At 49.7% G+C, this 23,788-nt stretch overlaps 1 protein-coding gene across 5 annotated transcripts in view; it reads left to right on the top strand.

The window, feature by feature from the left end:
* The window catches only part of Dennd3 (DENN domain containing 3), a 53,612-nt gene extending 33,577 nt beyond the window's left edge, over nt 1-20,035 (top strand). For 4 of the 5 annotated variants that reach the window (XM_035440661.1, XM_027403791.2, XM_035440662.1 and 1 more), the window contains 10 exons: nt 3,895-4,154; nt 5,823-5,993; nt 6,984-7,113; nt 11,145-11,252; nt 12,913-13,052; nt 13,601-13,758; nt 15,577-15,710; nt 16,898-17,013; nt 17,097-17,234; nt 18,591-20,035. In XM_035440661.1, the coding sequence (XP_035296552.1) occupies nt 3,895-4,154; nt 5,823-5,993; nt 6,984-7,113; nt 11,145-11,252; nt 12,913-13,052; nt 13,601-13,758; nt 15,577-15,710; nt 16,898-17,013; nt 17,097-17,234; nt 18,591-18,791 (1,556 nt within the window). In that variant the 3' untranslated portion in view covers nt 18,792-20,035. The other variant, XM_035440663.1, reaches the window with a different exon arrangement.
* The last annotated feature ends 3,753 nt before the right edge of the window (nt 20,036-23,788 follow it).

Raw genomic sequence — 23,788 nt, forward strand, 5'->3', positions numbered from 1 at the left:
ACGTGCATGTCCTACCTGCTGAAGCTCCTCAAGTTTGCATTCACTGGACTCTGTTGGCCAGTAAAGTCCTGTCAGCCCATCCACAGATTCCACCAACCACAGGTAGAAAATATTTGGAGTGTGTGCTTTCTACTGGGCATGTGCATGTGTAGACTCTCAGGGTTTCACTGTGTAGCCCTGCCTCTGCCTCCCTCCCGAGTGCTGAGATTAAAGGCACCACCACTGCCCGGCAGACAGATATTTTTCTTGTTACCATTTCTCAAGCAGTAAACTTGGAACTTGTGAGGTGCTGGGCACACAACCCTGAAAGGTCTTAGAGCACACAGAAGGGTGTACAGGTTTGTGTTAACACCATGTCACTTATAAAAGAGACTTGATCCACACAGGTCCGAGGAATGACGGGCCACTAGTCACTAGCCAGGTGTGACAGGCTTCTGTGGGGTAGCTTGTGCTGCTTGGAAGTCAGGGGTTGCAGGCAACTATGGGTGTTCTATTGTGCAAAGGGAGACAAGGTGTTCACTGAGAGACTCTGATGGTCCTGTGGGTGCACTTTTCTTCCCACTGTGTGACCTCATGAGAACGTAATGCCCCTAGGGCCCCCTGTACACTAGGGGTCCAATAGGCAGTGGCCTGAAATGGAGTGATTCAGACCTATAGGTCTGGCAGCACACCGAGCATGCCTGGTGGAGCCTCTGTCTCTTCATGGCCCTGGTATGGGCTGATTACCTAGTTACTCAATGGCCAGTGGACCCTGGTGAAGGAAGAGAGCCTGCCTCAAGGCCTTTTCTTCTTCCTCCTCTGCAAGTGGTAGTGTCTTGTCATCGCCACCTAGCTGTCAGGGAAGTGAGTAGCAGCTGGATACCTGTTCTATAGTTGTGGACCTAGCCAGTGAGGAGCTGTCAGTGGCATTCACTTATATGGCTCCTTAGGTAGGGAAGTGACCCAGGAGGGAGCAAGGACCCTGTTGTCACTGCTGTGACTGTACGTGTATTTCAGTCAAGTGGCTGTGCTGAAAAACAAATTTTTTGCAAAGCTGAATGAATGTTCCTGTCTTAGAGTGAACTTGTGAGATGTAAGTAAGTGTACACTTGAGGGCTGGGGCATAGCTCGGTAGAGCTTGCCTGGTGTGAGCAAGACCCTGGGTTCAATACCCAATGGCTCACCCCCCAAAAGAGTACAGTTGAGATTTTATTTAAAACAACATTCACATTTTCATGTTTGTTAGTTTGAGGTCAGCCAGTGACAGGGTGCTCATCCACACTGCAACTCACAGGAGAGCCACCTTCAGTGTAGCTCTTCAGCGTAGTGTCTGTAACCCGCTCAGGTGGGGATGTGCCTGCATGATTCTGAGATGAGGGGCTGGGCTTTAGGTGAGTGACAGAATGGAGGTTCACAGTGGCACACTTGTGAGAAGCTGGAGACAGGTAATGGGCATTCTGTCTGTGGGTGTGACTGCCATGCACCTGAAGATTATTGGGGGTTGTGAGAACACTGAGTGTGTGGGTATCGATGTGTGTACACAGTGGCTGTGGGTGTGTGCACAGGGGTAGGGAGGCACCATAGCTTGTAGTTGGGTCCTGCTGTAGTCCTGGCAGTATGGAATCCATAGCTAGCTGGGGTGCGGGCTGCAGGCGGAAGTCTGCTTCCCTTCTAATGGGGTATCCTTAGTCTTGCTGTTCCCACTAGCATGTCCAGAGCACATGAGCCCCTCGCCTCCAAGGATGGGCCACCTGTCTATATGAGGACATTTTGGGTGCTGGCTGCATAGGCCTTACTGTGTGTGTGTGCCCAGAGGGTCTGTCCTGAAGGATGTATATGAAGGATCCCTGGCTCTTTCACTCTCCCAAGAAATGATCTGACCTGCTACTCTTTGCCCCCTGTTCTGTTTTCTTGGCTCTTCCTTGCACCCTATGTTACTGAAAGCCTGTCTCTCATGGCATGCCTATGATCCCAGCTCAGGTAGTCTGAACCCTGGGGCTCCAGCAGGCTGCAGGACCCAGTGTTTGTAAGGTGGAGGACTCCGAGTCACGGTTTTATGGGGTAGAGGATGATTATCAAGCTGTCAGTTACCTCACTGAACTCCCTGTCCATTGTAGGAGACTGCAGAGGCTTGTCCCATGCATGGGGTCACCCCATTCTTTGTTATTTGTTTTCTTCAGTCACTTTGTGTTACACATTATACAGATAGGTACTGTACCTCCACCCATGTGAAATTATTTCCCCATTGGATTCAGTGATGTCAAAGCTTACGTGGGGCGTGGGGTGTAGCTCAGTGGAAGATTTTCCTGGCATGGACAAGGCCCTCCCTGGGTTCAACCCCAAGCTCTGCAAAAGAAGAGAAAAAAAAAAAAGAATTTAAAATACATACCATTCAACTACCTTGAAAGACAAAGCAGAAAGAAAAATTTAAAATGGAGCCCCCTGGTGGAGGTCACCATGCCAATGTGCGCACTACCTTACAGCTTGATGACATACCTTTCTGTTGTGCCTCCTTCCTGTGGCCTCAGCTTCCCTTGTTATTTGGAAATTTCCCCTGGAACCTTTGCCATCCTCTGCAGCCTGCACATGGCTGTCCCCTTACACGTGGCTGTGTGCTCACCCACCACACTGTGGTAGCCAAACAGATGTAGCAGACAACTGTCACCATGACACTGTTACCACCTGGGAATGGTGATGTGGACCCAATGGGACTCTGTCCACCTCAGACCTGGGCCTCTGAAGGCCAGGCACAGGGAAACACAGTTATGTGCAAGCAGGGACCAGCTGCCAGCTAGCAGGGTTTGTAACTCCTACTGCAGTTTCCTAGTTTGTACACAAGCCTGGTGAGTGTGGCTGCCACAGACTGTGGCTATGAAGGTGAGCTGGTGTCCTGTGTGTACCATGGAGGGTCAGTGTTGGTCTGTGCTGATGGTCCAGTTCCTTGGTGCCCTGCTGGAGGTATGTATGCAGTTGGTGTGTGTGCAGCCAGCATGACCTGCATTGTTAGGGAAGGCTGTTCCCTGTGTTAGGGAAGGCTGTATGGACTGTTCCCTGTGTTAGGGAAAGGCTGTATGGACTGTTCCCTGTGTTAGGGAAGGCTATATGGACTGTTCCCTGTGTTGGGGAAGGCTGAATGGGGTAGTTCACCTGGGTGTTGAGTGATGAGGCGGGGTTTTCTGGTGTGGCAGTTGGGAATCGTCTGTACGCAGGCACATAACCACATGGCCTGTTTGGGGGCAGTGCTTGGTATGGCAGGAGTGTGGACTATGAAAGGGAAGAGGGTGTAGTCTGGGGGAACTTGAGGTCTGGTATGGTTCAACAGTCCAGAAAGGTTTGTGTGAGAAGCAGGCAGATCTGCTTGTGCAAGCAGCCCAGCAGTGGGGTGGTGACTGCAGCATTGAGGAGTGTGGCTTGTGCAGGAAGGAGGGTCCAAGGCACATTAGAGGACACAGAGCAGCAGATTGGCTCAGGGCATGTGGAGAGGGAGGAGCTAGAGCTGGCAGGTCTTAGAAGATGAGTGAGGACGAGGGCTGCATCCCAAAGAAAGCTCCTTAAATGCCAGGTGTAGTGGAACATACTGTGAATCTCAGTGTGCAGGGGACTAAGTCAGCAGGAATTCCAGGCCAGCCTCAAAACAGTACAACTTTGTCTCCAAAAAAAGAAAAAATAAAGTGTCCTGTGGCAGTTACTGTGACTACCTGTAGGTCAGATGGCCATCCCTTTGTGGGCTAGAAGGGACAGATGGCCTCTACCTAAATCTTCTGCCTACAAGCTGGGCAGGCAAAGGCTCTCAGCTAAACTGTCCATCCAGAGAGTCCTGGGTACTGGTGCCACCTGCTGCCTAACTTGGGTAGTGCATGTTTCCTTAAACCCGTTGTACATGAGGCCTGATGAAATTTCTCTTGTTAAACTCAGGACACGAGAAACAGATCGACCCTGAAACATTCCGAGATTTCTACACGTGCTGGAAGGAGACAGAAGCAGAGGCGCAAGAGGTGAGCCTGCCTGCGCTGCTGACGGACCATCTGGATAAGAATGAATGCGTGTACAAGCTGTCAAGCTCCGTAAAGACCAATCGTGGAGTTGGCAAGATTGCTATGACCCAGAAACGTCTGTTCCTGCTCCCTGAGGGGCGGCCAGGCTATGTGGAGATCGCCACCTTCAGGAACATAGAGGTGAGGGTTCCCTGGTGCCAGGTGCAGAATGCAACCGTTCCCCAATCTGTTTGCCCTCACGCACCTTCAGCGTATGTGCCTTTCTGTACCCAGCTTGGTCAGCTTTCAGGTGAGGATGATGTGGCACCCTGGGGGGCATCAGTATGTGAGTGGTGTGGACAGCATCCCTCACCTGATTCCACTGTAGTGACAATGTATGGAGGTACCAGGTAAGGCTGGCTGTGACTTCTCACCAGAAATGGGAGGCTAGGAATGAATTCACCTCAGAGATAGCTAAATGCTGACCACTGAGCAACTGTGTTCCACAGTGTCTACTTGTATGTTTCTGGGCACATGCTATTTATTATTTGTCTTCATATTATATTTTGTTTGCTTTTTGAGACAGGGTCTTGCTAGGTAGCCCAGGCTGGCTTTGGACTTGAAATCTTCCTGCCTCAGCCTCCGGAATGTTGGGATTATAAGCATGTACTACCATGCACCTTGCCACATTTTATTTTATTTGTTTTTAAGGTTTATTTATTACATATAGTGTTCTGCCTGCATGTTTGCCTGCACACCAGAAGAGGGCACATTACAAATGGTTATGAGCCACCATGTGGTTGGTGGGAGTTGAATTGAAGACCTCTGGAAGAATAGCCAGTGTTTTTAACCTCTGAGCCATCTCTCCAGCCTGGTTGCTTGTTTTTTTGAGACAAGGTCTTTCTTTGTAATCTTGGATGTCCTGGAACTATGCAGTGCTTTCAGAGAGCCCCCTATTCTGCCTTGGAGTGTTGGAATTAAAGGCATATGCTGATGCTGCCATGCCCAGCCAAAGTGAGGAAGTCTGAATCAGGTATATTGGTGTGTGTCATTAATCCCAGCACTCAGGAGTCAGAGGCAGGATTTCTGCAAGTTCCAGGCCAGAGTGGGCACATAGTGAAAAACCCTGCCTTAAAAAAAGAAAGAGAACTGGGCAGTGGTGGTGCATGCCTTTAATCTCAGCACTCTGGAGGCAGAGACAGGTAGATCTCTGAGTTCAAAGCAGCCTGGTCTACAGAGCAAGTTCCAGGACAGCCAGGGCCCCACTGAGAAACCCTGCTTCAAAAAACCAAACCAAACCAACAACAAAAACGAACAAACAAAAAAGCAGGTCTAGGGTGCTGGAGAGATGGCTCAGTGGTTAAGAGCACTGGCTGTTCTTCCAGAGGTCCTGAGTTCAATTCCCAGCAACTACATGATGGCTCACAACCATCTATAATGAGATCTGCTGCCCTCTTCTGGCCTGCAAGCATATATGCAGGGAGAATACTGTATACATAAAAAATAAACAAAATCCTTAAAAAAAAAAAAAAAAGCAGGTTTAAATTGGGACACTGATGGTTTTATTTTGTGCCTTATATTTAGAATTACTATCCCAAACTTAAGGCCTAGGAAAGGTCAGTTGGGGGTGTCATGTGTTATCAACTACTGAGAGGTCATAGCAGGAAGATGTCCTGCAGCTGTAGTCCCTGTATGCTTTGCTGGCTCACTTCAGGGGGCCTCAGGAAAGAGTGAAAGGTTGTAAGGGGCACACGTGCCCAACATTATGGTCAGACTTTCCCTCCTCCATGTTGACTGCAGCCGCTCCTTCCCTCCTGCCACCCACCCAGGCTTCTTCTCTTCTGCTTCATGTTTTTCTTCCTCCTGCAGGAAGTCAAAAACACCACAGTGGCGTTTCTCCTCCTGAAGATACCCACCTTAAAGATCAAGACGGTGGCCAAGAAGGAAGTCTTTGAGGCCAACCTGAAGTCTGAATGTGACCTCTGGCACCTGATGGTGAAGGAGATGTGGGCCGGGAAGAAGCTGGCAGATGACCACAAGGTCTGAGGTGGGGGTGGTCCTATGGACATGGGTGGCACCAGGTCCTGAAGGGGACACCCAGAGCTTGCAGCTCAGGCCTGGCACCACTGGGCAGGGGAATTACACTGTCTGCAGGGCTAGAGAAGCTGCTGTGGCCCTGTGACCCCGCCTGAGGCCATGGGGTTAGTGTGTGGAGGAGCTCGTGAAGGCTGTAGCCCACACTTACTCAGTTTCCCTTTGTGCACCCTCTAGTCAGGTGTCTTCCCAATGAATGGTGGGTAGGGTTGGGGGAGGTGTTCTTACCATCTAAATGACAAGGAAACTATGTGTCAAGCAAGCCAGGTATGATAGCATATGCCTGTTATCCCATTACTCAGAAGGCCAAGCTACAGAGGTCTGGAGTTTGAGGCCAGCCTGGACTATAGTGCATGCCCATGTCTCTCAATCACATAACCAAACCAGAACAGTGAACCAAGGCCATGATCAGAGGACTCACACAAAGGCACTGGTCATAGGGTATATGGAGACTTGGAGCCTCACCAGTCAGTCACCAGAGAGAGATTTTAGAAGGGACAGGCTGGCTGGTGGCAGGGGGGTGGGAACCACCACTTGTGAAGGGTTATTCCCTGTTGCACATTGGGAGTGGACTCTGTCTTCTCCAAGGTTCTGTATTCCACGATCTCTGGCCTTAGCCACTCAGCTCTACACTCACTGCGACGTGTAGATTAGCTATGCAATGGCGGAAGCCCATGGTGGGACTGTTCCCAAGCCTGTCATGGGTACAGTCTCAGCATTGCTGTGGTTGAGCAGGGGTGAGGAGTCAGGAGTTCCTGCCTGCATCATGTAGAGAAGAAAGTCAACCATCAGAGTTCATCTTAATTCAGCAAAAGTTTACGTGACACACACTCCTCAGGCATTCAGTCTTCTTTGAGAAGTCTGTCTTCTTCAGTGAGGCAAAGTCAAGAGACTCGGGGTTTGGACTGGGTTGACATACACCTGCTTCTGCCCTAGGACCCACAGTACGTCCAGCAAGCACTGACCAATGTTCTGCTTATGGATGCCGTGGTTGGCACGCTGCAGTCACCTAGTGCCATCTATGCTGCCTCCAAGCTGGCCTACTTTGACAAGATGAGGAGTGAAAGTGAGTTCTGTGTGAGGCCACGTCTATCTCTCATAAGCATCTTTCTCGAGCTTTTCTTCTGGCTGGCCTTCACCAGTTAGAACCCCCCCAACTTTCTTGCTCTCCTATGTTTATGGTTTTTGTTGGGGGAGGGTCTTGCTGTGTAGCCCACCTGAACTCAACTCAAATTCATAGGCCTCTTGCTTCAGTCACACCCAGCTATAATTTGTTGTTTGATTTGGTGTTCTTGTGTGTGTGTGTGTGTGTGTGTGTGTGTGTGTGGTGTAAGAGAGGGAGGGAAAAAGAAGGGAGGGAGGGAGGGAGGGAGGGAGGGAGGGAGGGAGGGAGGGAGGGAGGGAGGCATATATGCCATGTCTGTGTGGAGATCAGAGGACAACTTCCTGGGGTCAGTTCTCTCCTTATACAATGTTGGTCTCTGGGATTGAATTTAGATTATCAAGTTTGGGGGCAAAATGCCTAAACACTGAGCAATCTCACTGGCCCTAATTTGTTTTGAGTATCACTGTTATTCTCTTGTTTGCTTTTTTTCCTGTTTGTTTGAGACAGGGAGTGTTTTAGGATATGCTACCCTGGAACTCAGCATATAGTCCAGGCTGGCCTTAAACTCACAATCTCTCCGGCCACAGTGAGTGTTAGAATTATAAGTGCTTTTAGGATTTTTTTTAGCATTTTTTTTTAAATATTACATGATGGCTTTCATCTTCACTGATCCTTGGACCTTGTGGCTCCTCATTGTCACAACACACTGGCTCCTCTTTACTGTTCTAGGTGGTGTCCATTTTACAGTGTAAACTGCATGTCCTGACTAACTACACAATTTTCTGTCTGAGTAACTAACGGTTGTTCTGGTCAATGTTGAGGATGTGTCAGAACCACACCTACTGGATATCCATGGCCTGTCTGCACCTGGCTGGCCTGTTGACTGATGGACTAGGCATCACATAAGGCAAAAGCAGCCCCAAATCACATATTTCTTTTTCTTCCTTTTCCTTCCTCCCTTCCTTTCAGACTGTCTTGTATAGCTCAGGATAGTCTTGAACTGTCTCTACTTGAAGATGACTTTAAACTCTGATCCTTCTGCCTCCACCTCCCAAGTGTCAGCATAGCAGGAGCGTGCCTCGGTGCCTTGCATCTCTTTATCTTTAATTTGGCCAGTTTCCTGGGACGTAAATTTCTAGCATCTTTCCTGCCCATTTCTGCTTGGCTCTCACATTCTGAAGCCATACAGAGGTTAGTATTTCAAGTCTAGGACCAGTGGGGTAAGGAGATATTTCATGCCTGCTCAGCTTCTGTTTTGTTGCCATTTTAAATGTCTTCCTGCACTTCCTGCTTTGAGACCTGCACACTAGAAATAGGAAACCTATTGAGGCCACAGAGAATGTGTAGAGTTAAAACAGTAGGACTCTGCAAACGCCATGCAGGCCCCATTGATATTGAGATGTCCCTCTCATGCTAGACCCCTTTAAGATGTGACTTATTTGCAGAGCTGTGCCATCCTCCCTGTGATGGCTTTGAGACACTCACTCTGCAAGAGGAATTCCCACACCTGCTTAGTGTCACCCCTGTGTTCTTGGTGGCCCCTTGTTCACTATCTCCGTGATCTCGTCTGTCCTGGGTGTTTCACGCACTCGGGCTCTAGGGCTCTATCCTCTCTCTCCGTATGGTGTTTCCTCAGTTCCTTTATGATCTGGCTTGTGCTGGCACTTTACTCCTTTAAGAGAGTTTTACTTTGTATGATGTGTGCGGTGCACATGTCTATTTGTGAGTGTGTGCGTGTGCATGCCATGGTGTGTGTATGCAGGTTGGAGGACAACCTCAGGTATCAATCTTACCTTCCACCTTGCTTCAGATGGGATGATCCATTTTTGTTGTTTGTGGCTGTGTACGTTGGGCTAGCTGTCCAACAAGCTTCTGGGGAGGGGGGTGGTCTCCTGTCTTTGCCCTCTGTCTGGCCATAGGGATACTGGGATTGCAAAGGTACACCCTTGCACCCAGCTTTCCATGGATTCTCATTCTTGTATAGCAAGCACATAAGCCACTGAGCTATCTCCCTGTCCTTCAATTCTTTAATGGCTAGAACACTGTGTTGGCAGAACTACATTTTCTATACCCCTTCTTCTATAGTGGACATTGAAGTCAGATCTCCCTTTGTCTGACGAAGGCTGCTGTGAATGTTGTGCAGGCTCCTGTCCTCTCTCCTGGGTGTGTAGTCAGGTTTTAAAACAGCTGTCCAAGTGTGCTTACTCATCTTACCATATCTTCATCTTGCCCTTTGTAACATCTGTCACTGACTGTGTGGCTCTGTGTGGCCCTGTGTGGCCCTGACACTTTCTGGTCATAGAACCCACTCCTGCCTGAGCTCCAGGGACAGTTGCCTGGAGACCCATTGAGACCTCTAGGAGCTCTATCTGACAGTCCTGGGTCTCAACAGAACTGCTCTTTTCCTCAGCTGGGAACAAAATCAAATAAACACTGCACTTCAGCTATTTACATGACTCTAAACGCAGGCCTTCTCGTTGCCAGCAGTTTATGGAACAACGTTCTAGCTCCTCTGTAAACAGTTTACAGAGTTGCCATGGTAACACCCAGCGTATGCTCTATCATCATCACTTTGTTCCCTATGGCACAGGAGGCTCCATCTGAGCTCAGGTCACAGCATGCTGAGCTCCTAACCCTGGTTTAAGAAATCCAGAAATAACTTCTAGTGTGTGGCTTAATAAAGTCAAGACTCAAGACATGAGACCCCAAGCTTGACTCAGAAGCACTGAGTCTACTTGTGATGGAAGGTCTCAAAATACACAAACTAAAAGGAGACACCCAGGCAGCAAGTGGAGAGGCAGTGGCAGGGGGTCCCATCGTCACTCCCTGAGCTGTTGGAGCTCAGAACTCTTGTTATTTGTTTCTTTTGAAAAATGAGGACAATAGCAGTCTCATCAGATGTGAGGTTTGATGAAAAAGGGAGGTGGGAGAAGCCCACTAGGAAGTCCCCAAGGCACAGTCTCTGCTGCAGTGCAGGTGACCCATGGGGGTAACTCAGGGGGTTAGTGGGAGAGTCCCTCAACCTGGTCCCAGAAACCCCCAGGGAAGGCTGTTTTTGCATTGCGTAGAAACACGAGTTGGGCTGTGCAGAAAGAGATGCAAGGGTCACCCATGTTGACCCTGACACCATTTGCAGGGTCTTAGTCGTGGAACTAGACAGATGAATGGTACAGAAAATGTGGCCTAAGGCTGGAAAGATGGCTCACTATGTAAAGGGATGTGTGGCCAAGCCTGGTGACCTAAGTCACCTGGGATCCACATGGAGAGAAGTGACTCTGATCACCACATGTGTTCTATGGTACATGCACCACACATAAAGTGTTTAAAAATATTAAAAGAATGAGCCAAGCATTGGTGGCACATGCCTTTAATCCCAGCACTCGGGAGGCAGAGGCAGGCGGATCTCTGTGAGTTCGAGGCCAGCCTGGTCTGCAGAGCAAGTGCCAGGATAGGCTGCAAAGCTACACAGAGAAACCCTGTCTCGAAAAAAAAACCAAAACAATAAAAAAATTTAAAAAATAAAAGAATGTGACATGTACACAATGATATACTGTTCAACCAGGAAAACAGATGTAGCGGCTGTCTTCTTGGCCCTGCTCCCCATCAGAGATGAGGCCAGAGGGCACCTTGGACAGTACCATACCTAATGCAGGTTTCTAAAAGCAACCCTTTTGTGCCACATGTGGGTGTGTGGGTGTGTTTATTTTTCTTTTGCTGTTTGTTTGTTTTTTTGAGACAGGGTTTCTCTGTATTGCTTTGGAGCCTGTCCTGGAACTCACTCTGTAGACCAGGCTGGCCTCGAACTCACAGAGATCTGCCTGCCTCTGCCTTCTGAGTGCTGGGATTAAAGGCATGTGCCACCACCGCTCAGCTGGTGTGTGTTTGTGTTTTAACCATAAATTCCTGATAGGAGAGCTCTATGAGTTGGATGCCACTGCTGTCCTACTGTCGTCCTTGAGTCTGGTAACCTAACTCATGTGCTCATGTTTCAGTGCCCATGGCAGTCCCAAAGACAACCTCAGAGACTCTAAAACACAAGATTAACCCTTCAGCAGGAGAGACTGCTCCCCAAGCTGTTGATGTCTTGCTGTATACACCAGGTAAGGCAACCTCTCACTGCTTTTGGTTGTGGTGAACTTAGATTTGGGTTGGAGGTCAACCTGGTAGCAGTGAAGGAAAAGCCCTCCTCCCATAGAAACAGGGAGGGTATTTTTCTGTCTATAGGACAGAATCCTGAGCCACAAGGGCAAAGGTGACATGGCCACTCTGATCACTTGATCTCGTGGCATCCTATACTTGAGCAACAACTTTGTTGGGGACCCAGAATACTCATTCCCTGCCCTTTGCAGTATGTGACATTTCAGGTGTTGTGTGTCAGCTCTTGTCTTTGGTTGAGGAGGTTGCTATTGGCAAATGGTTGTATAACCAGGAGGTAGTGGGACAGCCTAGCTGGAACCCCTCCCACTTCAGCCGCTCACCACACCAGTTCCAAGGGCACTGAAGTCTAGATGATAAAAGTACTTACAGGTGAGTGGAATGAGTGACTCCCAGACCAGCACAGCCAACAGCACTGGCATGACCAGGCCACCCCAGATTCCTAAGTACTGAAGGATTCCTGGATTTGACTGCATTAAGGGTTTCTGGGCTGCTGAGGTGGCTCAGTGGGTAAAGGTCCTTGCTTGCCAACAACCCTGACAATCTGAGTTTGAACCCAGGAACCCACATAGTGGAAGGAGAGACTGACTCCCCAAAGTTGTCCTCTGATACCCACTTCTGCAAGTGCACACACACCCACACCACCACCACCCACACACACAAAAATAAATGTTAAAAAAAATAATAGTTTTTTTTTTTTCAAGAAGTTACAATCAGAGGAGGAATTCAGGGAGTGGGCTGGCAAGTATGCTCCTAGCATGATGACATCACGAGGGGCTCCCATCCAGCCTTAGGAGCACAACTCCCTGAGAGAGAGCCAGACATTCCAGCACTGCCAAGAGATACATATCTCATGAAAGAGGCCACTGCAGAGCTGACACCATCGGCCTCATGATCAGTTAGGGCAATTCCAGTAGAGCCACACTCAAAACTGGAGTCAGGCTGGACATGGTAACATTGGCCTGTGGTCCTAGCTGCTCAAGAAGCTGAGACAGGATGACACTAGCCTGGGGAACACACCAAGACCTCATCTCTACAAACAAAGAAAAATACCCTTCAGAGAGCTCAAACTAGTTAAAATTTATGCCAGGCTGGATGTGCTGGTGCATTCAGGAGGCTGAGGCAGGAGGATGATCACAAGTCCAAAGCCAATGTGAGCTACATGAGACCCCATCTTAAAATACCCTAAATAAATAAATTGATACCAACCACTGAATATAAGTGACAACCTGAAGCAAAGTGGCTCTGCTCCATAAGCTTTGGGTAGGTGTGGAAACTGGTGGGCACACCATATCTTGGTTTCTCCTGTTGACCCTCCTCTTCTCATGCCTGCTGCTCACCAGCCATCCTCATACTGCCTGCTTACCGGTGGCACCTGGTGCAATGGTACATCGCAACTCCACACAGTTCTGTCTCTCCCTTCTAAGTTCTGTCTCTCCCTAGACTCCCCAGGGAGGATGCAGTCTGTCATCTTCACACCCCTGCACTTTGCACTGCACTGGTGTGTCTGTGGGTATCGGGAAGACAGCTAATTGGTAGGAGGCAGCCCCCACCACTATCATTGATCTGACAGACTTAAAGCTTTGGGGCCCCTTTGCTCTTCAGGGCGCCTTGACCCTGCAGAGAAAGTTGAGGATGCACACCCCAAGTTGTGGTGCGCCCTGAATGAAGGCAAAGTGGTCGTGTTTGATGCTTCTTCCTGGACCATCCACCAGCACTGCTTCAAAGTGGGTGCCTCTAAAGTGGTAAGTGCAGCGCCTTTAACCCAGTGTGATCTTCAAAGTGATTCAACAGACAGCCTGTCCCCTAGAATCACTGAGTATTGACTTTGAGAAGCCAGAGTCCCTAAGAACATGCCACCTGCAGAGGCCCTGATGGCTTGATTGGCCATTCCTACCATCCATCTTCATTACTGCAAATCTAGCCATCGGCTAAAACTTGTCTTTATCCCCAAATCAATGCTCACGGTGCCTCCATGGTGATCCAGACCCAGTGGGAATGTCAGTGCCAGGGTGTGTGTCCCTGCTGGGACAGGCAGTCAATGCTACTTCTCACAGCTGACACCGTGGACCACCATCCTTCCCTACTGTATTTCCTGCCATGGTTTATACCTCTGTGCTCCCAATAAGGCGTCTTTAAATGGGGACCCACATGACTTAAACATGGTTCTGACTGGGCCTTGCAAGACCCTGCAGGGTCAGTGCTTCATACTTGCTGATTTGGGGCTGTTAGTAGTTGAACAGATTGTGGACCTGGTCTGCATGGCTCACCCTTCCATCTTGGCTTCCTTTAGAACTGTATGGTGATGGCAGAGCACAGCCAGGTATGGGTGGGCTCCGAGGACTCTGTCATCTACATCATCAATGTCCACAGCATGTCCTGCAACAAACAGCTCACGGATCACCGTGCTGCGGTCACTGGCTTGGTGGTGCAGAATGGAAAGAAGCCCAGGTACCAGGTCCCAGTGGGGTAGGAAAGGGAAAAGCTTGGCTCCTGGGCCTCCTGGGCCTGGCCAGGCAAGAAGTATCTGGAAGGAGAGTAGGCAGAAGACACATGGGTAAAGAGAAGGAGACCACAAAAGCCTCATGGTGATCACTGGCTTTCAGCCTTACAGCCAAGATTACTTAGACCAGCCCATGCTTTTGGCAGAAACTGGAAGGGGCTCACCCTCCAGAAGTGCTGCTTATAGCTCGTTTTCTCATTTTTCTAGACATCAGAAATTCGGCTTTGTATGAGAAAGCACCTAAGTTCTTGGTGTTGACTAGCTCTAAAATGCCATTGTGGGGCATCCCTTCCTCAAGCCCCCAAGAGTCACTAGCAAGCCATCTGTCCGCAGGCTGATGGTGATACTTTTTCCTGCTGAGTCTGTAAGCTAGTGCTGTGAGTGTCCTGCAGTGGATCTGGAGCCCTGGTTGCCTCCATTTTCAAATCCATCCAGCTTGCTTCAGGGTGCTTCTCCCTGCCTGCCAGAGGCGTGCGTGGCAGGCAGCTCTGGATGCTGGCTCCACTGGAGGGTGGATAGGCAAGAGTCATCCTGCCAATGTGCACCTCATTTCACCCATGTGTTCCTGCCTCTATGATGCCCCAGTTCTATGGCCAAGCCATCATGGGAGAGATTTTACCCATAAAACTCAAATGATCCTGGCCAGTGTGAGTGTACAGGGAGGGTAGAGGGTGCTACCCGGGACACAGATGGGAGGGAACTGGGGTGTGGCCTTCAGGCTGAGGCTTACCTCCCTCAAATGCTCACTCTGCAGTGGAGCCAGCATCAAAAGGCAAGTTCGGGGAGGTCATGAGGTCACCCACTTCAAGGCCACCAACTTCCTGGCTTACTTGTCCATGTCACATCCTGATGGACAGCCTCCCTGTATATGGGTCTCCCAAAGCCACGTTGATGGAAAGCCACAGCAGTAGGGTAGGAAGCTCTCTCTGGCCTCCCCAGATATGATGGTTGCCTTGGTGTCTCCTGGCTTGTAGATACATTATTCAAACCTCATCTTATCACAGCCTTCCACAGTGTGTGGCCATCTCTGGGCTCACGCTTCCCATTTGTAAAGACATCAATGCTACTAGGCCAGGGGCTGCTATAATGACGATGTGTCAGCTTGGCTCCATCTGCAGAGACCCTATTTCTAAGTCAGGCCATATTCTGAGGTGCTGGGTGCAAGGATGCCACTGTGTCATTTCTCAGGGACACAGTGCAACCCATGATAGCACCTTATGTCACACTGTCTTTATTTACTTTAAGAATGCCAACTTCCAAGTGAGCTGTTTTATCCACCATGCCCTGCAGTGAGGTCAGGCCTGACAGAGCAATCCCCAGGGAAGGCTCAAGAGCAAGGCAGGGTCTTCTTGTTCTGTGGGGGAGCCCCAGTTCTGGCAATGTCTGCCTATCCTGTCTTCCATGCCCGTTCCCTAAAACAGTGGTAGAGGTGCTTCTCTTCTCCCAGGCCCAGGTCAAGCTGGACATTAGTGCTTACCTGAGAATGTCAGGAGCTGGGAAAGTGCAGGACTCATGGGTAGAACTGGCCATTGCCCACCCTGACTTGCTACTGTGGAAGACCGCTCCTGGTTGCTGTCGAGCCTGTCCTCCCTGGTCTCTCTGAGCTGGACAGTTCTGCTTAGGACTTGGTCCAGTGAATGGTGACATCGGGGCTCTGCTCTCTGATACCCCATGGAGCTCAGTGGCTGGAATGGGCAGCCGGGCATCTAAGACCCTGTTCTGTTCCTGGTGTGTCACTTTTACTTACCATTATCTGTATCCCTCAGTGAGGTCTACTCTTGTAGCCTGGATGGGACGGTCTTGGCATGGAACGTCAGCACACTGCGAGTGACCAGCCGGTTCCAGCTGCCATATGGTGATCTCATGTCCATCAGCCTGCACAATGACTGCCTGTGGTGTTGTAAGTGTTCAAGTCGTCAGCCAGTGAGCATGGTGCCCTGATCCTTTCCCTTCACTGTGTGTATTTCCAGCTTTGTCCTGGCAACCATGCTGCCCCAGTAGCTTGGCTTGCCACTCTCCAGGCTTCCTCTTGGTTCCCTGACAGGCTGGTTATATGCCTGCCACTCCCCAGCTTCATTTTGGTAACTTGCTCTTGGGGTGGGGGTGGGGGTGGGGGGTAAGCCTGGCCCAGTGACCCTGGGTTGCCCTCTGCAACCTCTTTTGAGTGTTCTGAGTGTATGCCACACCTGCCTCTGAGGGCAAGTCTGGCCAGGCTGTACTACTGCCATCTGTATCATTCCTAGCCCATCTCTGGGACCCCAGTGTCTAGAGCTGAGTCGGTTTGCCAAGGGGTAATGGGAGGGGCAGATTCTGGCTGGTGGCTTGTGTTCTAAGATGTTTCAGAACATCCTGGGTACAGGAGTTGTGTGTAGTGTGAGGCTTCCCCGAAAGCGGGTATGAGGGCTCTTGGATGCTGTCAGCAATGCGCTTGGGCCTAAGTGCACATTTCTGCGTGCTCTTCCTCGCCCTCTCTTCCTCCTCCGTTCCTGTCTCTGTCTGTTTCCCCAGGGTCCCATGTAGGCCACACTGGGTAGCATAACTGTTTCTCATCTTAAACTTGTGATCTCCCTGCCTCCACCTTCAGTGCTGGGATCACACCCAGACTGTTGGCCTGCTCTCTTACCTGCCTGCTGCTGTCCTTACTGAGTATTTTAATTCAGCTCCATCTTCTCTGCTCTCTTTTCAGCTTCCCTTTCCACTTCCCTTTTGCGTGGGTGCTCTTAAGGGTGGGACTGTGTGGCCTCACATCACTGGGCAGTCAGCAGTCCTTCAAAATTAAGAAAGAAAACTTATTTTGCCACGATTCGTATCATTCCTGGTGAGTCCTGCCACCCAGGTTTCTCCCTGCTTGCTGTGCTTGAGAGCATCTCCCAGGACTGGGCTTGGGTTCCTGATCACCATGAAGTGACAGTGAGGGAATGGGGAGTCCCCTGTCTATGTTTGAGCATCTCATGGGAACTGTGAATGGAGCTTCACAGGGAGTGACCCTGGCTGGGAGTCCTAGGTGGAAGTACCCCTGCATGTCTTGTGTGTTCCTTTTTCTTCCTTGTCTTTGCCCATCTGTCCTCCTGCTTCTTCCTCCCACAGGTACAGGCCACAGCCTCGTGGTGGTGACAATGCAGGGTTTTCATCGTCATGAGCTGAAGATCAACAGCCCCTACAAGGCGTCCACCTCCTTGTTGGCCTTCCAGCTTCTGCCTGAGGTACTCCAGGCTTGTGTGCTGAAGTCCAGGGTTGGGCCCTGTCTGGTCACAGGGCCATTGTCCCACGGTGATTTCTATCCCAGAAGGAGCAGCTGTGGGTGGCCTGTGCGGGGTGCAGTGATCTGTATATCTGGAGCCTGAAGGACCTGGGCCAGCCTCCTCGGAAGACCCACTTGCAGGACTGCACTGAGGTTAGCTGCATGATCCGTGTGAAGAGACAGGTGAGGTGAAGGTGTCTAGCCACCTGAGAACATCTCCTCAGGTTCCTCTGGCCTTGTCCCTATAGCTCTGCCTCCTCTTCCAAGGTTCCTCCCCTCCTTAGTGGCAACAAGTGGAATATGAGGCAGGCTATGATGCAGACTGCCATGTGCCTCAGGCTTCACAGTGCTCAGTCTGGGGACTGACAGCCTTACTTCCTGCCAGAGCTAGAGGCTGAGTCATGCCAAGCCCAGGTGCTGCTTCTCAGTGTGTGGACACCTGCCTTCTACCCAGCCTCTGGAGCTTGGTCATCCTGGCTTGTGGCTATGCCTCTCCCATCTAGCTTAGTCTTCACATGGCACCTGTGTGTCTCCTAAGGGCCTGGTCCACTGAAGCTTGGCCACATCTCACCTAGGTCTCGATTTCCAAACCACTTCCAATTCTGAAAGGCTGTGAGTTTCTGGGAGACACTACTCCACTCGGTAGTCTTACATAAAAAGTACAGCCACACCATCCCCAACCCCCAGAGTTCCAGCTCACTCTGTCCTCACCTGAGTAGAGCTGATGGACTCAGGTCCTAGTCAGTCTTCCACCACTGCAGCAAAGGCTTGAAGCAAAGAGCTTGAGAAGGTTTCTGCGGCTGTCTTGGAGTTTCTAGATCATGGCCAGCAGACACACGGTTTGGGGGCTTATGGTGAGGGACATTGGGTGTGGGAGAAGGCTGCTCAGGTCCTGGCCAGGAAGCAAACAGCAAGAAGGGTCGGGAATCCTAAAAGTCCCCTAAGGGCACCTTCACTGATCTCAAACCTCCAACAAAGCCCCACTTCCTGCAGGGTTTAACATGCTCCAGGAGAACCAAGCTGGGAAACTGGAGAACACTCATTCCCAATTGTAGCATTAAGGCTGTGAATGTGGCCATCCTCCGGCCCCCGCCTCTGTAAAATACAGTAGTGGAACAGACCAAGAGAAGACAGTCCTGCCCACAAAGGGAGAAATTGGAATGAAAAAAAGAGGTGACAGGTCCCAGCCCTGCCTAACATATGACAAGGAAATTACACAGGGGTGTGGCCCCGTTTTATGGAAGCTTAACTGGTGAGTCACCGTTCTCCAGTGTGTGACCTCGGTGTGACCTCACATGCTCACCCCTCACAATTACAATTGAGGTTGACTTTAGCAGATCTCAAGTCTGGGAGACAGTGTTAGCTATGACCGCACTGTCCCCTGGGCTTTCAGACCCGAGATAAGACCTCCATGGCCGGGAGGTCTGTCCTAAGCCCACAGGTAGCCTGGTCCCTGGGCCAGCACAAAGGACATGCATTTGGGGGTGCATTTGTCACAGAGCACTCAGCTTCAAGGAGTATCCATGTTTTTTCCTACAGATCTGGGTGGGTGGCCGGGGGCTGTCGCAGGGAAAACCCAGAGGGAAAATCTTTGTGATGGACGTGGAGAAGATGACAGTGGAAAAGGAACTGGTAGCACACTCCGACACTGTGAAGACACTGTGCTCTGCTGAGGACCGATATGTGCTGAGTGGAGCGGGCCACGAGGAGGGCAAAATTGCCATCTGGAAAGTCGAGTGAAAGCTACATAACCAACCACCAGTGAGAGGACGCCTCTCACCACACAGCTGTGTCATCGGCTAGAGCCTGTCATCTGCTCCAAAGAGCCTTCACCTCCAACTGCTTCCTTGGGTAAACAGCTACATCTTATTGCTGATAACCTCCACTGTGAAGTTACCTCGTATTACCTAGAAACTTCCAGAATCCACAGCTGGGAGGTAGCACCAAGGCTGCCAACTTAGCTGTGTCACATGTGACTTGTAGTCCTCACATCTGGCCTCTCCTCTTCATGCACTCTCCATTTGTTTATTGTGCAAACACTTGGGCTTCAGCGGTATGTGGCAGTCAGCCAAAGAGCCTTGCAGGGTTCCCTTGACTTCCTGCTTCCAGAAAGTCTTCTGAGTATTTGAGGGTAAACACTGACAGAACCAGCTTGCACTGGCCAGACTATCATCCTCCAGAGCAGGTGACCGAGCCCTGTCCTAGGGAGAGGACAGTACTGTTCAGATTTGTCTGTGCAGAAACTGGGCAGCTAAGTGGTGCTGTTTGCATTAACATTTTAATGAAGAAGAAACCAAATGATCGCAGGCACATGCATGCGTAACTGCCTCACTGGCTCACGACATACCTGCACTTTGTGTGTCTCCTGCACATAGCATCTCTACTGAACCCTGGATAGCTGTCTGCACAGAGACCTCTGCATGTGCTTACTACACTGCTCCAATTTCATTCTGCAAGTGTTCTGTGTGGTGGGTTTCAGTGTGGATGCTGGGCAGACAGGATATGGCCTGTCCCCTTGTGTATCGTACTTCAAGTGCTGCATGGAGCCCTCTGGATCCCCTGCCTTGGGTTTTCAGGATTCCATGTGCACCATGGTAGAGGTAGGGGTAGGGATTGCCAGTGGTCTGTCTGCCTCTGACAGGCCAGGGTCCAGGGGTACTTGAGTTGATGCAGTGAAGATGTGGATCCAGACTTGGAGGGTGTGTGCTGGTTCCCTTGGGGTGTGGCTCCCTTGAACATAATGAAGAGGACCCCTCAGAGCTACACCCCTCCCTAGAGTGTGCTCTAAGGGGTGCTCCAGATGTTTAGAAAGATAATGTCACCAGCCGTCAAGGGCACAGGCTCAACCTGTCTCTGTCAATACAGGAAGCCTGGTGTAAAAAATCAATCATAAAAGGAGTCTAAGTTATTTAAACCAGGTGTTTACAGCATGTGGATTAATGTAATAAATCCTTTTTGTTAATAAATGCTGCTTGCTTTATTTGGCTGCTTGTGAGCTGGTAGAGAAGTCTTGAAACTGGAAGACTGTTTTCTTTCTTTTTTCTGTGCAAGGCTTGAGATGGAATCAGGATCTCTTCCTGCTAAACAAGGATTCTAGCACTGAGCCACACCCTCTCAGATTGGGAGATGTCTTGAAGGTGATCATTTTCACTTTTGAGACAAAGTCTAACTCTGTAGCCCAGGATGGTCCCAACCTCCAGCTCCAGTCTGTCACCCAAGTGCTGGGGTGCCAGGTGTGCCAACCATACCTGGCAGACTTGGGAGACAGTTTTTCGTTTCTCTGTTCATTCTAAGCAGCAATCAAGTTGTTCCAACTCAGACTTCATCTCTCCCATTTGCGATAATAATTTCTAAAGTCTTATGAAATGACCCACTGGTACAAAGAGCTAGAGGCTTAGGGGACAGTCATTTATATCAAGAGGAGAAGCAGTGAACAGTGGTGGGTACTGGAGCACATGGCTCTGTATTTTGTCTGAGTGCCTTGTGAGGGACTGAGATGAAAAAGTGCACTTTGATGCCTGTGGTTTCTTCTGTACCTGGGACACATCTGGTTCATCTGGTCATGTGGCTCCTCCATGTTGTGTTGTGACCCAGGCATGCATCAGGCTGAGGAAGCCCTGGGTTTGCATGTTACTAAGAGGGGCAGCCTGGCCCGGCAGTGGTGGCACACGCCCATAATCCCAGCCCTTGGGAGGTAGAGACAGCAGATCTCTGGGTTTGAGGCCAGCCTGGTCTACAAAGTGAGTTCCAAAACAGGCTCCAAAGCTACAGAGAAACTATCTTGATGAACAAACAAAACAAAAAAGAGGGCAGCCTGGACCAGGGGAAGGCTGATGGACCAGGCCAAGAGACCAGAAGCTTGTGCAGTAGTACTGGCTCCTTTGTGTAGGGCTGGCATGGAGACATGTGTGGTCATGTTGAAGATGCAGCACATGGCTGGGCACCCAGGAACTGCTCAGCAGCTATCTCCTGGGCTACAAGCTGGGAGAAGTGAACTCACCCTGACGGTGACAAGCATGTCTCCCTAGCTCTAGATCTTTTCTTGAAGGTAAGAAGATGTGTTCTGGCTGGGTGGTGGTGGTGCATACCTCTAATCCCAGCACTCAGGAGGCAGAGGCAGGAGTATCTCTGTGAGTTTGAGGGATGTTAGAAAAGAGAGACTTCCTGACTGCATAAAAATGATCCATCTGGGCTGGTGAGATGGTTCAGTGGGTAAAGGTACTTCCCACCAAGCCTAGTAACCTTAGTTCACTTCTGGGACCCACATGGAGGAAGGAGATGATGACTCCTACCTCCTGAATGTCATCATACATTGTCTACCAGGGATGTGGTTTGTAAAAACATGGCTGAGATAAAAGGGCAGAGAATGGCATAAAATAACACACACATGTGGCAATGCTTATCAGACATGACCAACTTCAGGAAACAGTGGCCAACTGCCAACTCAGAAAGAGAATCTGACCCCAGGACTCAATCAGGGGTCAGGAGCTCAAGTTTATCCACAGCCTTGGGGAAAAAAAAAAAGGACATAAGTCTTGTATTTAGTAAGATTATATATGTTAATAGAGACATGGAAAATGAGTAGCAAAGGGACAACCCCAGACTGCAGATTGAGACTATATGACATCTTTCTTTCAATGATTGGTGGAACCCCTGAGGGTGTACAAGATCCAACAGCAGCAGTGTAGAGGGAAAGCTCAAGGAGCTAAAGCAGATGTTAGGCAATACAGTTAGGAAAGGTCCGAAACCCATAGAACATCCGGCTGACCACACAGATGTCCGAATACCGGAGAACATGGCCTCTGACCACACAGAGTTAAGAAAGGCTTGAATCTATAGGACACACTCTGACCACAGAATTAAATTAGCAGCTACTACACTTGGTTTATGTGGTGCTGATTTGGAGCCCAGAGCTTTGTTCATAGCAGTAAAGCCCTATAAGCAACTGAGCTACATCCTCAGCCCTAGGCATGGTGTTTTAAAGTGTTTGCACAATTACAACTACTGGATGTACACATGACAAATGATATGAAGATTCACTGCTTTCCTCAAGATGGGCAACAGGCAGCTAATCTGCTCTCTCCTAGGCAACACCGCATGAAGGCTCAGCTATTGCACTGGGCAAGAACAGAAAGCATGCAAAGACTGGACTGATTAGGTGTGGTGGTTCATGCTTATAATCCTAGGGAGGCTGAGGCAGGAGGACTGCCAGGTGCTTGAGACCAACCGGAAGCTGTAATGTGAGATTCTGCTCCTGCCTCAAAAATGAAAGAAAGCAAGCAAGCCAGCCAGCCAGACAGACAGACAGGGAGGGAGGGAGGGAGGGAGGGAGGGAGGGAGGGAGGGAGGGAGGGAGGGAAGGCACTGGCTGCTCTTCTAGAGGATCCAGTTTTAGTTCCCAACATCCACATGGTAGCTCACAACTGGCTCTAACTCCAGTTCCAGGGATTTGGTGCCCTCTTCTGGGCTCTTTGGGCACCATGCATGCATGTGGTACACAGAGATTCAAGCAGGCAAACACCCATCCACATAAAATAATAAAGATGATAAAACAACGTCTAACAAAGGTTAGTCTTGTAAGGAGCGTGGGCTGTCTGTCTGTCATTGGACATTGCAGACATCACTGTCTATGTAAACCTGAGGATTATGAAACAGGAAATGGATGTGAGCTCAGGACCCAACACTGCAGCAGAAAACTGGGAGCATTTAGGTTGTACTGCCACAGTGTGGAGCAGTATGGGGTGGACGGACAACCAATAGAAGAGACGGGAGGCCAGAAGACCAGTACCTGAGAACTCAAGACACCTTGGGCAGAACATTTAAAAGTCTCAAAAGACACACTGCGTCCATGAACTGCAAAGTTTAACATTGGAAAGATGTTCTCTCCTAAGTGACTGTGACTCATAAATTCCCATCCAGCTGGGGATTATACCACATGAAGAAATGCTAAGAAAAACATTTTTAAAGATCAGAGATATAGCGCACGCCTTTAATCCCAGCACTCCGGAGGCAGAGGCAGGTGGATCTCTGTGAGTTTGAGGCCAGCCTGGTCTATAGAGTCAGTTAGTTCCAGGACAGTCTTCAAAACAACACAGAGAAACCCTGTCTTAAAAAACCAAAAAAAAAAAAAAAAAAAAAAAAAGAAAGAAAGAAAGAAAAAGAAAAAGAAAAAGATCAGAGATATGGACCCCAGCCTAATAGCTGGAAACCAGCATAGGACCAACCATAGGACCGACCCAGACGCCCTGAATGTGGGTTTCAGTTAGGAGGCCTGGGCAATCTATGGGGCGTCTGGCAGTGGATCAGTATTTATCCATAGTGAACGAATGGACATCCCCATAGAGGGATACTCTCTCAGCCTAGACACATGGGAGAGAACCTAGGCCCTGCTCCAAATGATATGACAGACTTTGAAGATGCCCATGGAAGGCCTCACCCTCCCTGGGGAGCAGAAAGGGGATGATAGGGGGTTGGTGGGGGGCAGGGGAGGAGGGGAGGGAGAAGGAACTGGGATTGACATGTAAAACAATCTTGTTTCTAATTTAAATTTTTTAAAAAAGAGAAAAAAAGATCAGAGATACAAGTTCGAAGGATGTGATTTTTAAGCATTCCCACGAATGGCAATGATTGAGAAAACAATGATGCCACCTGTTGTTGACAGGTGAGCCAGCCAGAAGGATTCTGGGTGACTGTACAGAAACAGGAAAGCCACTGGATGGGGAGAGTGCATAGACGGA

Source organism: Cricetulus griseus, chromosome 2 (assembly GCF_003668045.3).
Source record: "Cricetulus griseus strain 17A/GY chromosome 2, alternate assembly CriGri-PICRH-1.0, whole genome shotgun sequence".
Lineage (NCBI taxonomy): Eukaryota > Metazoa > Chordata > Mammalia > Rodentia > Cricetidae > Cricetulus > Cricetulus griseus.